The following is a 13591-nucleotide window of genomic DNA, read 5'->3' as shown; positions in this document are numbered from 1 at the left end:
AGTCTCTACCAGTTCCCAGAGTTGGGCACCAATAACAGAAAAGTTATAACTGCCTCTCCCACCTAAAGACTTCTTAAGAAATCAAGAACCTAGAGAAAAAACAAAACAAACAAACAAACAAAAAACCAGACAGGCCCAGAGAGGGTAGGCCAAGCCCAAAGTCACACAGCCCCTTGGTGGTAGAAGTACAGCCACATGGGAGCCAGGGCTCTGAGAAGGCCTCCACAGCTAAGAGCAGATGCCATAGTGACCTTCAGACAAAGTAGCAGCTGGAGTCCAGCTTGGCATCAAGGACCAGGGACCCTTTCCTCCTTGATTGCATTTTCTGAATCCGTAGTCCCCTAGATGCAGCATCAGGAAAAGCATCAGGGGGCAAAGACGGCAGAGTTAGGGAGGTGAGTGGCCCTCAGGCACCAAGTAAGTCCCTTCGTAGGAGCCAAAGCTCATGGACTCTTGGGAGTACACCCACTAAGGATCCTTCCCAGAAGTGGCCAAAAGTGCTGGGATTGGCCTCAGGGGCGGCGGCGGCTTTTGAACACTGGGGTAGGGGTAGGAGGGGCAGCAGCCTTGAGATGCTGGTCTGGGGCCCAGGAAGATAGCTGCTTTCCAGCCCTGTCACCTTGTGCCTCTGCCTTGCTGGTCTGGTGGCTCTGAGGGACTATTCATGGCTGATGTGGAGAGGGCAGAAGATGGAGGGAATGGCTGTTCCTCTCTTGGTCATTCCCTGTTCCCGAGCTTTGTTCCTGGACTGGCTGAGCTGGTCCAGCTACTGGCTGCAGGGAGAACATAGTTCCTGCCTCTGCAGACTTCTTGTCCTGCTGACATTTCCAAGGTTTGCCGATCGGAGAAATACAGTCTTTTGCTGCTGATGGTTTGGTAATGGAGGAGGAAGGCTGTGACCGGAGCACCCAGCTCAGACCATGCTCTTCTGCCCCTCTGTTCTATACTTCTGCCTTGGGACCAGCAGATAGCACACACACACACACACCCCCCCCCCCCCCCGGCTCCTAAGATCCTAAACAGAAGAAGGGGCTTTTGGTAGCCGATGGACAGAAGAACTGATGGATAGAAACCCCACATGAGGAAAGGCAGCCTCAGTGCCTAATTAGACCCTTTGTTTGCTACAGCCCAGTCAAGGTGAGGAACAGTGGATTAGACTGGCAAGGGTAACAAGATGGGGGCTCCTTCCATTGCTTCCATCCTGTCCCAAGGGCAGGGACCAATCCTACGGTCCCTACTTCTCACGGCAGTGCTTTAAGGCCCTGGCCCCAGGAATCACTAGTGGGCAGGCAGGGCTCTGGCCCCCAGGTCCCCAGGGCCAGCAGGCAGACAGGAGGGGAGAACACAAGGCCGCAGGGGAAGGTGTAGAACGCAGCAGGTGACGCTGTAGCAGAGGCCTCATTAATCACCTCTCCAGCCCCCAGCTCTGCAGTGGCGAGACCGTATTAGATTTTAAATTGGAAAGCGGAGAACGTGGCAGTTAGCAGGGAGCTCCTTCCACCCTGGGCCCCTGATCACAGCCTCACAGGAGGGAAGGGACACTGGAGTGAAAAGGGCTAGCCTGACTACTGCAGCCCAGAGCAGTGTCCTCTCCTCCTCCCTGCCTCCTCAGAGTCTGGGGAGCTGTCAAGACAGATAGCTCTGGGAAAGGTCAGGTTAGGGTCCAAGGAGGATGGTTAAAAAAGGGGCCACAGCAGCCTTCGTGGGGAACAGTATCCCCTTCTGCTGGGTCCTAGGGTCTTTCTGGGCTTAAGGTTCTAGGCTGTGATAGTCATAGCAAGGGCAAATGGTAATGACTAGTGGCCCATGCATATATTTGGATTTACATACACACACACATACATACACACACACAAAGAGACACACACACAGACATACACACACATATACTGAGACACACACAGATGCATACACACACACACACACAGAAAGAGACACACACACACACAGACATACACACACATATACTGAGACACACACAGATGCATACACACACATACACAGACACACACACAAAGACACAGACACACAACGAAGCAGCAACCAATGCATTAGCAGCGTTGATCCCAGGCTGTGAAACAGGCAGATCCTGATGGCCGTTTTCCCTTCAAAAGAACTAGGATGGTCCATATTGCTTCTCAGCCTCAAGTTCTTCACATGAAAAAATGTAAAATATCGATTCTAAGCACAGTTCTGAAGGGAAGATGGCTCTTGGGAAGGTTGGTGACTGGCTCACAGCGATGCTTGGTAAATATGAGTGTCCTACCCTGGGCAGCTGCTCCAGGACTGCCCCCAGGGTGCTCTGCCCTCTGCTGCTGACTGGGCAGTGAGGAAGGAAGGAAAAGCAGAGCAGGCATCCCTCGAAACACACACATGCCCAGCCCCAACTTTAGATGTGATCACAGGAGGCCAAATGCTCTTTCCACAAAGTCAAGATCTTCTTAAATTGCCTCTGCTCCAGTCCTCAGAATTGCCCATTGAGCACCCAACAACCTGGGCTGGAGGGATGGCTCAGTGGTTAAGAGCACTTGATGCTTTTACAGAGGACTCAGGTTTGGATCCCAGCACCCACATGGTGGCTCACAACCATCTGTAATTCCATGACTGGGGATTTGATGCCCTCTTCTGGACTCCGAGAACACCAGGCAGGTGGGTGGTGCTTATACATGTATACAGACAAAATGCTCATATGTATAAAATAAGATAAATAAATCTTAAAAAAAAAAAAAGCATCCAACAACCCACAGAATATTGGCCACAGCTGGGAAGCAAATGCCATTAGAGAACTGAGGGGTGACAGGCCCAGCCCTCCTGTGGGCTTCACGAGAGCCCTGAAGAAGTCCTCGGGCTCTTTGTCATCTTCCTTGACCAACCTGAGTCCTCAGCTCTCCAGCTTCCAATTTTATTTATTTATTTATTTTTTAAGGTTTGGTATACAGTGTTCTGCCTGTATGTTTGCCTACGCACCAGAAGAGGGCACCAGATCTCATTATAGATGGTTGTGAGCTGCCAAGTGGGTGCTGGAAATTGAACTCAGGACCTCTGGAAGAGCAGCCAGTGCGCTTAACCTCTGAGCCATCTCTCCAGCTCCCTGCAGCCCCTCCAATCTTACTCTTCCAGGATTCTCACCTTAGGTTCTTCCCTCCTGAGAGGTAGTGAATATTGTTGGGTTGGGAGATCAGGCCTTGCATTTTTTCATTGTATGTAGTAGTCACTAACATGAAATTAAGTTAAAATGTACTACCTCATCCTCACTAGCCACATTTAGAATGCTCCTCAGCCTCATGTGACTATGGCTAACTTTTGTCTTTAACCTTTTGCAATGCTAGAAATCAAAGTCGGACCCTTGAGCATGCTAGGCAAGCATTTTACTTCTGAGCTATGTCCCTGCTCCCTATCATCCTGAACACACAGACATAGAACATTTCCATGGGACCTGGATAAATGACTCGGCACTTGCTGCCCTCACAAAGGACCCTAGTTAGATTTCCATCATCCACATGGCAGCCAACAATCATCTGTTATTCCAGTTCCAGGAGGGAATCTGATGCCCTCTTCTGGCCCCTGTGAACATTGCACACATGTGGTGCTCATATATGCAAGCAGGCAAACACAGATACACACAAAGTAAAAATAAATAAATCTTTTTTAAAATCTTTAAAACAGGGAATGGAGAGATGGTTCAGTGGTTAAGAGCACTGGCTGCTCTTCCTGAGGACCCAGGTTTGATTCCCAGCATGCACATGGTGGCTCACAACCATCTATAATTCCAGTCTTCGGGGATCTGACACCCTCCTCTGACCTCTGCAGGCACCAGCTACACAATTGTTGCACAGACATACATGCAGGCAAAACACCCAAAACACATAAAATAAAAACAAAATTTTATTTTAAAAAAACTCTTTAAAACATCTCCATTATTGCAAAAATTTTTTATTGCAAAATGTACTGCTTGGGGGCTAGACAACCCATGTCCAAACTCTAAACCTGGGAGCTGTGCGTCCCTGGTCTGTTCCATCAACTGTACAGTGGGCTGACAGTTCCTCTCTGATAGAACTATGTGAAGCTCAGTGAGCCGACTCTGGTGAAACACTTGGGATGTCACTGGGCATGTGCAATAGTTCCACACACTAAGCCCTTCGTGGTTCGTGGTGTTCTGGTACGTGAGAGCAGACAGCACCCCTACACCCTTCTCCATGTTATCGATGGGGTGTGGAGGCTTGGATTGGGGAAGTGGTTTGCACAGCAGCACCAGGCCTGGGGAGGTGGCCTGACCCCTGGTTTGTGCCACTGTCTCCACCCCTCCTCCCTCCACCTGGCAATAAGACTCCAACCTAAAGATATTAAAGCATGCTGGGGTGGTAGCTATTCCTAGCCACTTAGGAGGCAATGAGTGCTCTGTCCCTGGAGGTATGACCAGGGATGGTGGATACTGGAGGGTTCCATCTTTGGAGCAGCTGGGACAGGTGCCTTCCTAGCCACAACACTAAATCTGGCCCTACCCTTGGTCTGCTGTGGAAGACCTTCTGTACTGCTTCCTCCTGGGCAAACGAAGGACGGGTGAGATGCTCACAGAGATGACAAGAACTCAGGTTCTGGGAACCAGCCCCTTCTCCACCCAGCATCTAGCTGAAAGGAGGCATCCTGGCTCACATTTGAAGTCTGGGCTTCATTGGCTCAGCAGGGGCTGAGCAGGAAAGAGGACGGTGACAAAGTGTGATGGAAAAGTTAGTCATAGGGAAAGCAGACAGATGTGGATGGGGGACCTGCTGGCTCCTGCTAGCGGACACTCCCCACCGATTGCCAAAGACAGCTACCCAGCTTTTCCCTGCTGGACCCACCACTGCCCACCCATGCTGGTCAAGAGCCAGGCTTTGGGGAGCAGGGTGGTTCTTGATTGTGTAGACAAGCAGACCCAGGCTCAGGAACTGTGCTCTGAGACCACCCTTCACCAAGCCCAGCACCAGGGACCAACATTTGTGGGCAGAGTTATGTGGGAAGAGAGATGCCTGGTGCCGTATCCTTGCCACACTGCAAACTAATCATGTGATCGAGACCCATCACAAAGTATCCCAGGAGATCAGAGGACAGTCAGGCAGGGATGGCCATCCAGAGGGGAGACAGGGATTGGACCCAGAAGGATGGGGAGGTTGTGAAGAGACAAAGGGGTAGAGAAAGCATGGCAAGAGGATGGTTGGGATGAGCAAATGGGGTATTGTGGAAGGTACCTGTTCTGACAACGAAAATCTCTTCTCACCTTAAAATACTTCCCCTCCAGGACACCACCAAGCCTCCCCATCACCACAAGCTGCAGGATTCCCACATAGATGCCCTAGTATAACAGCACCCAGATATGAGGGGAGAAAGGAGGCCCAGTGAGAGCAGCCAACAGAGCTAGGCTGTGGGTTCTAATCCTAGGTCTCTGTGTGATCATGAATGAATTACTTAACCACTCTGGGCCCCCAGAATGTCTATCTCTTGGGATAATGACACAAACTTCCCTAGACTGAGGAGGTAGAGGGTGCTGAGAACACAGTCCTCATACAGCAAGCACTGAGGAAGGCAGGGGATGACAGCTGTTACCAGTCCCAGCTGTTGGCCTTAGACCACAGCAGGAAGTGTGTCCATTCTAGCTCTTGAATAGCTTTTAGATAACCTTGGAAACCCACATCTCAGCTCCGGGTCTCAGTTTCCCCATATGTAGCATGAGGCTTATATTGTCTTTCCTGTCAGTATAAGCAGACACACAGCACTGAACCTATTCAAAGGCTGGATACTATGGGGTAGTATGGTTACATGAGTATGGAATCAGAAGTTTCTAGAACTGGATGGACTTCAGGGCCCTGTGGCCCTGCCAACTTCTACCTGGTCCCTCAGTACAGAGACAGAGCTGAGCCACTACTCTGTCAGTGTGGTGATCAGACTCAGACCTAGGGACACCCTGGCACTCTGACACACACGGCCCCTTCCCTCCCTCAGGCTCTGGGATAATAGGGGTCTGCAGGGCCAGGCCCTCACTAATCCCCTATTAAAACTTGAAAGGGGCCAGGAACCCTCCAGAATAAACTCATTAATTTTTATGGGATAATAAATGGATCCCATTAAATTCTCATTCTTCCAATGCTGGGCCAGCTTAACCTTTAGAACTCAGAGGAGTGGACTCCCTACCCACTGCATCCACCAGGCTCTCCTGGCCCCCCATGTTGTCATACTTCCTCTTCTAAGCTGAGAACTGGTTCTACCCTATGGTGGGAGAATTCATCTGAACCCATTCCAGAATCATAGGGCTTCTCTCCACACTGGACATATAAGCCTCTTAGGCCTTCTGTCTCTGAGACATGAGCCCTGGTCACAGCTGGGGCCTGCCCTGCACTGGGCTTTGAAGTGATAGACAACCCCAGGCTTGTAGAAGCTGGAGCTGGGGCTGGCGGGTGGAAGCTGTGTCTGTCAGGAGAGTTCTCCTACCAGAACTCAGGTCTTCCCTTCACAGATGGGGAGACAGTTCACACGCTGGTGAGACACAGCTTTGAAGTTAGAGCCCACTCCTGCTGTGTGGTCCAGAAAGATCTATAGATGTGATAGGACGAGGCACAAGTCCTGAGGCTGCACCCAAGTCCTCCGGGAAGAGACACTGTATAAGGCCTCCAACTTTACTGCCCACCAGCCTTGTGGTCATCTGTAAAATAAACCTCAAGACTTACCTAGCAGAAGGTAGAAAGGTCTCCAGTTTTCCCTCCTGATCCAGACCTGCCAGGTGTGGAACACACAGCCCTCATCTGTACCCCTACCCCTTTGGGCTCTGCAGGGAAAAATAGGACAGGGATCCACTAGGCTAGGCCTAAGGGGTGGGATTTCTATTTCTAAGAGGGACCACAGTGGGGGGGAGGCACAGGGGCCGGGAGGCGGAGCGGGAGAGAATCCTCTGGGGAGGCATCCTGAATGGCTCATTAGTGCCGATGAAAGCCTTTTTTCATTTCGTCTAAATACTTTAAACAGGGCTCCCTCCGATGTCTATTTGCATAGCTTAAGAGCTAATGTGGGGGGAGGGCCCAGGCTGCAGCGCCCAGGGCTGGGGGTTGCTGGGATGCTCAAGAGGGCCTCCAGCCCTGCTGTAGGGGACTGCCCAAGCAGAAGGAGCGTGTTTCCCAGGCCCAGACCATTATAGAGGGGCAGCCCCATGTCCATGGAGTTCTGAGGGGAGTGGGGGATCTTCCCTGTGTCCAGGTACCAGGTAAACTGAGCAGGTGTGGATCATGGAAGTTTATCTGGCTGTGCCCCCAGCTTTGTCCCCAGGGATGAGCAAGGCCTTGAGGTAACCGCCCTCTTCATGGCTAATGCCGAACTATCCTTATTTTGTGGGTGGCATGCCCCACGGTCATACACATTGTCACCCAACAGATGTGATAGTTCCCCAAAGAGAGACCTCGCCTTCAGCTAAACCCTTCCTATCCTAGTGAACTGCCTCCTTGCTTCCTTGTCTCAAGCCCCAGGATGTTGCTATCTAGAGCATCCAGAAGAAACCAACCTTCCCTCTTCTTTCTTTCTTTCCTTTTCCTCCTCGTCCTCCTCTTCTTCTTCTATGTAGACCAGGCTGGCCTCAAACTACGAGAGATCTGCCTTGCCTCTGCCTCCCAAGTGCTGAGTTTAAAGGTGCAGGAAAGTCTGCCTGCAGGCCAAGATGACTTTGAAGTGACTTCTAAGCAGCAGAGCTGACACTGGGAACCAGGTCTGTGTGCTTGTATTCTAGCACTGTCAAGCCACATTGGGTTCCAGGCTCGGATGAGCTTTGGGAATGGAATAGGGGAGCTCTCGGTTCCAGCCGAGACAACTTCCCAGGAGCCAGGGTCAGTTCCAACCTGCAGAGACCTTGGATGGATCCCTTCCTCTCTGTCCGCTCTGTGGCTTCTTCAGATGTCTAGAGTGTTCACTGCTGGTAGCTTCCTTCATCCCTGCCACAAGTCACCACGGTCTGGAATGACTGGGGACCATACCTGTGGCTCCCCCTTTCTGATTCTTGCACAGTCATTTTGAAAACAGAGATTAGGACTATTCTCCTAGCCTCCTCGGAGCTGACAAAATTCTGTATGAACTGAAAGTGGAACCAGCATCTGCTGACCTTTTCTTGGCAGTGAAGGATCTAGAGTCCAGTGGGCCCCAAGTAGAACGTGCGTCATCTCTTCAGTGACGTGGCTAAATGAGCCCACACAATCAATAGTGAGCTGATAGTCCCAGATTGACTCAGCTCCAGCACTGGGCAAGTCTAAGTGACACATGAGGAAGATTCCTCTGTCACCGAGTGGCTGTGTCAATTAAGTAATGCAAGCTTGCTGGGGATGCTGGCACTTGCCTATAATCCTGGCACTTGACAGGTAGAGAGACAAGAGGCTCCATGAGCCAAACGCCACCTTTGACTATGTAGCAAGTTCAAGTTCAGCCTGAGCTACATGAGACCCTGTCTTGAAAAACAAAAAACAAAAAACAAACAAACAAACAAAAAAAACAACCCAGAACAACAAAAACAAAAACCGAAAGCCCTAGTCCTTGAAAGACTAAGGCAGGAGGATTGAAAGCTTAAAGCCATCTTGGGCTATATAGCAAAATTTAATAACAATAGTAATAGTAAATAATAATACAAGGTCTTGGAGGGGACTGATTTAGCAGTCTGGACCCTTAGCACCTGCTTCTGCTGGTCCTTGTATCACACTCTGCCCTTAAGTCAGCTCCTGAACATTGAATTCAGCCAGGCAAAGAGAAGCCCATGACCTCCGCACCACAACCCGTGGGACCCCAGGGACATGTCACCGACCCTCAGGCCTCCAACAGTCAACTAGGGTATCTAGGAGATACCTCCTGCAGAAATAGCTTATCTCCCAGAGATTATCTTCCCCTCGCTGACAGTGGGTGGCTCCCGCAGGGAACAAGTGGCAGCCGATTTGGGAATCAATTTGCTCGTTTGATATGCTATCTCGATCTCATTTAACCAAGTGCTTCGGTCCCCCTAGATAACACAATCAGCTCAGTAGACAGTGACGGGAGGTGCCCATTAGCTCCACTCCATTGCCCAGCACCCACCTGACTGCTGGCAGGAGAGCTGTGCCAGCTATGGTCACTTCCTGAGGCAGAGGCTCTCTGTGTGCTCTCTCGCTCTTCCAAGGTGCCCACAGGTGCCCACCCCGAGAGTCACAGGACAATGCTTCTTGATAGGCACCCCTGGAGAACGGACCTGGAACAAATAGAGAGTTCCAGGCGTTCCAGCCTGTGTGTCACACTAAGAATAGTCACTGCTTACCTGGCAAAGACAGAATGACATCTGGGGGGTGGAAAAAGAAAGTAGCCTTGTCCTGGCATGTCACAGACACTACCTCAATCCCTCCCCTCCACGTCACTGATTCAGATGAAAGACACCCAGCACTGTCGAACCATCTGCTCTGGGGGATATGAGCCTGGCTGGGTATCTAGTTTGGACACTGTGATATCGGTGCTTGGCACAAATGCCAGGGCACAGATGGGCTACTTTAGTGGGCATTGTAGGATGTAGCAGTTGGTCCAGGTTTCTCAAAGCTTTGGACAGCCTGGGCCCCGTGACCCAGAAGAATGGAGAACCCTCCAAACTAAAACCTGCCTTTCCCACCCCAATTTTCTCCCTCCTCCCGTTTGTCTGACACATCAGAGCTACAATGGTCTCCTGAACAGAATGTAGCCCATCTGCCACCTCTTCGTGCCTGCCAATCCATGGGGTGGGTGTGAGCCTTTGGAATGACAGCCCCACCAGCAGACGTGGAGAGGAACCGACCTCCTTGCAAACTCTTCTATCTCACCCCAATTATACGTCCTTTCCAGATCCTCCAAGCAGCCATTTTGAGAGCTGTAGACATTGGAAATACCACTTCCGCACCCCCTCCCTTTCCCCTCCCCCCGACTTCTCAGAGCTGACAAAATTCTGTATGAACTGAATGTGGAACCAGCATCCACTGACCTTTTCTTGGCAGTTAAGGATCTAGAGAGTCCATCGGGCCCACAAGTAGAACGTGCGTCATCTCTTCAGTGATGAGTCAACATAATCAATAGCAGAGCAGTCTATACTACTGACCAGGGATAGGAAATAAGTTTCATTTTCTGTAGCCTGATTGGTTGCTAATGACTGCCTGGATCACTGTTGAGAAGGAGTCTGAAGCCTCACGTGGTCTTAGCAAGAAATTATCAAAATTGATCAGGGACATATGCCATGAATGGAGGGGTGGCATCCCATTCTACCTCTGTTTAAGATACTGCCTAGTATCCTAAGAAAGATAAAAGAAGTGGGCATGATAATGCGTGGGTGCATGCCTGTTATCCCAGCGCTCAGCTGTTAGAGGATTATGAGTTTCAGGCCAGTCTATGGAGTGAGACTGCATCTCAAAATAAAAGAAAGGGGGAATTCAATGGTTCATATCAAGTGGGAAACAGCATTTTCTCAACCAATCCTAAAATCCTAAAAATGAAGCTCCACTTTACAGATAAGAAAACCAAGGTTTAAAGGATGTAGGTGCCTTACTCAGACCACATAGCCCCAAAGAAATGGACCTAAGCTCTGAAGTCCTATCTACTCCAGAACTTGAGTCTCCCATTCTAACAACACTACTGCTCTAGAAGGACCATAAAAATCAGGAAAGGATGCTGGGCATGGTGGCACACACCTTTCATCCTAGCACACAGGAGGCAGAGGCAGGTGGATCCCTCTGAGTAAGAGGCCAGCCTGGTCTACAGAATGAGTTCCAGGACAGCCAGAGCTACACTGAGAAACTCTGTTTAATAATAATACTAATTAATAATAACATCATCATCACAGGAAAGGGGAGGAGTGAAATAATTTCCTGAGAAGTTAGAGGACTGGAATTTCATGGGGACCAAACAAAGAAGCCATGCCTGAGAAGATCTAAAATAAAGTTCCAAATATGTGATACATTTCCTGAAACTAATGACCAGCAGTTTCACTGGGAACAGGACATGAATTTGAATGTCTTGTAATTTCAGCCAGAAAAGTCACTATTGTGAGGGACATCACTCTTGTTAAAATCTTTGTCTTTCCCACTGCAGGTTATATGACTCTGAGAGAGGCATTTCCTTCTTATTTTCTTTCTTTCTTTTTCTCTTTTTCTCTTGAGAAAGAGTCTCTCTATGTAGCCCTGGCTATCCTACTCATTATATAGACCAGGCTTTCCTAGAACCCTTTGTCCCCTGCATGCTCAAACCCAAGGTGCCACTACATCCGCTTTTCTTTATTTCTTACTTTTTTTTTTTTTTTTTTTTTTGCCCTAAGATAGGGCTTTTCTGAGTAACCACCCTGGCTGTCCAGAGCTTGCTCTGTAGACTAGGCTGACCTCAAACTGGCCTCGAACCCACAGAGATCCTCCTGTCTCTGCCTCCTGAGTGCTAGGATCAAAGGTATGGGCCACCACTGCCCATCTCTGAGCCAGTTCTTTAACCCTAGCACTCAAGAGGCCGAGGCAGGTGTATCTCTGTGAGTTCAAGGCCAGCCTGGTCTACAAAGTTCTAGGACAGCCAGGGCTACACAGAGAAACTCTGTCCTTTACCAAACAAACCAAACCAAAAAGACAGTCTCCTGTATCCCAGGCTGGCCTCAAACTCATTATGTAATTTGAAGCTGACCTTGAATTTCTGATTGTCCTGCTGGGATTGCAGGTGTGAGCTGTCACACTTGGTTTATACAGCGCTGGGATCGAACCCAGCACTTTATGCTTGTTAGGCAAGCATCCTTCCAGCTGAGCTACAGCCCCAGCCCTAGTGCTTGCTTTTCATGACCCATCTCCTCATTAGTAAAATAAGGCCTTTGAGGTACATTAGGAATGGCAAATATATATTTGGCATGTCATGGCTTCTTAGCATTCTGTGTTGAAAAGGATCCTGAAGCTGAGTCTGGAAACAGCAGGAAATAGTGCAATGATCGATTTGTAATGTCTGTCTTGGTTGCTGGAGGAGAAAGGATAGCTCATGTGCCATCTTTGAAGTATGTGATATCACCTCGCTTCCAGCTCTAAAATTTTATAGCTCCATGATTCTCAACAATGAGCACACTCTCCAAGGCTCTCTGTCAAAAGCAAGATGGATCTCCTCCTGCCTGTGCTGGGTGGGATGCTGTTCACTGTGGCGTAGCAGGAGAACCTCTGATCGTTCATTATTATTATTTCAGGACTCTCCTCAGAGACTCCAATCACAGGGGAAGGTCAAGCCACAGGCATCAAGGAGATGGATGGGGAGCTGACCGCAGCCCCAACACCTGAGCAGCCAGACCGAGGCGTCCACTTTGTCACCACGGCTCCCACCCTCAAGCTGCTCAACCACCATCCACTTCTGGAGGAATTCCTTCAAGAGGGGCTAGAAAGGAGTGAGGACGCCCTGAGGCCGGCACTGCCCTTCCAGCCTGATTCACCTACACCCTTCACTCCAAGCCCCCTTCCCCGCCTGGCCAACCAGGACAGCCGCCCGGTTTTTACCAGTCCGACTCCAGCTGTGGCTGCAGCACCCACCCAGCCCCACTCCAGGGAGAAGCCTTGGAACCTAGAGTCAGAGCCCCCTGAGCTTCATATCACATCTCCTCTACCTCCAGGGCCTAGTATGGCAGTGCCCACTTTGCACTCAGAGGACAGACCCAGTACGACACCCACCAGCCGAACATGGACTCCAACCCAGGAGGGTCCTGGAGACATGGGCAGACCTTGGGTTCCAGAGGTCATGTCTCAGACCGCAGGGCTTGGTATCGAGGGGACCGTTGCCACCTCCCCAGCTTCCGGGGATGACGAAGAGACCACCACCACCACCACCATCATTACTACTACCATCACCACAGTCCAGCCACCAGGTCAGCTTACCTGCTGGCTGGCAGAGCTAAAAGTGAGGGTGGGGGGGCATACCATGATCCCTAAATGCCTTTGTTTCTGACACTGCACCAACCTACCCTACCCTTTGCACCAAAGGTCATCTTATATAAAGCCTGTGGATTGGAATCATATAATCCCAGGTTCAAGTTCTGATTCTCCAAATCTAACATGGCCCTAGAGGTTTTACTCAGCCTCTCTGAGTCTCATATGTAAAGTGATGGTTAGAAAGCCTGGGGTTGGAAAGATGGCTTAGCAGTTAAGAGCACTTGCTGTTCTTGCAGAGAACCTGGATTCCTAGCACCAACATGGACACTAACAACCATCTGTAAGTCTAGTTCCAGGGAATCTGATGGCCTCTTCAGGCCTCAGTGGGCACCAGGCACACATGTGGTACACACACATCCATCCATGCAGGAGAAACACTCATGCACTCTCTCTCTCTCTCTCTTTCTCTCTCTCTCTCTCTCTCACTCACACACACACAAATAATAATAGTAATAAGTAAGTGAAAGCCTACCTCACGGGACCATTGTGAGAAATGAACAGGGCTGCTGCGTAGCAGTCACTCAGTGTAAGGTGGTTCCTTTCATTCTTTCAACAAGGGAATAGACATTCCTAGAAGTGGGCTTCAACACACACACACACACACACACACACACACACACACACACACACACACACACACACACTTCAGCTATAGCTGAATCTATCCC

General features: G+C 50.0%; 1 protein-coding gene across 3 annotated transcripts in view; it reads left to right on the top strand.

Moving 5' to 3' along the window:
* The window catches only part of Sez6 (seizure related 6 homolog), a 47329-nt gene that overhangs the window by 10173 nt on the left and 23565 nt on the right, over positions 1-13591 (top strand). For all 3 annotated transcript variants that reach the window (XM_052755856.1, XM_052755855.1, XM_052755854.1), the window contains exon 2: positions 12191-12859. In XM_052755856.1, the coding sequence (XP_052611816.1) occupies positions 12191-12859 (669 nt within the window). The remainder of the gene's footprint in view (positions 1-12190; positions 12860-13591) is intronic.

This window comes from Peromyscus californicus, unplaced genomic scaffold (genome assembly GCF_007827085.1).
Source record: "Peromyscus californicus insignis strain IS unplaced genomic scaffold, ASM782708v3 Scaffold_3__1_contigs__length_106647218, whole genome shotgun sequence".
In the NCBI taxonomy this organism is placed as follows: domain Eukaryota; kingdom Metazoa; phylum Chordata; class Mammalia; order Rodentia; family Cricetidae; genus Peromyscus; species Peromyscus californicus.
The sequence above is the reverse complement of the archived record's forward strand: the minus strand, read 5'-3'. Positions and strand labels throughout refer to the sequence as shown.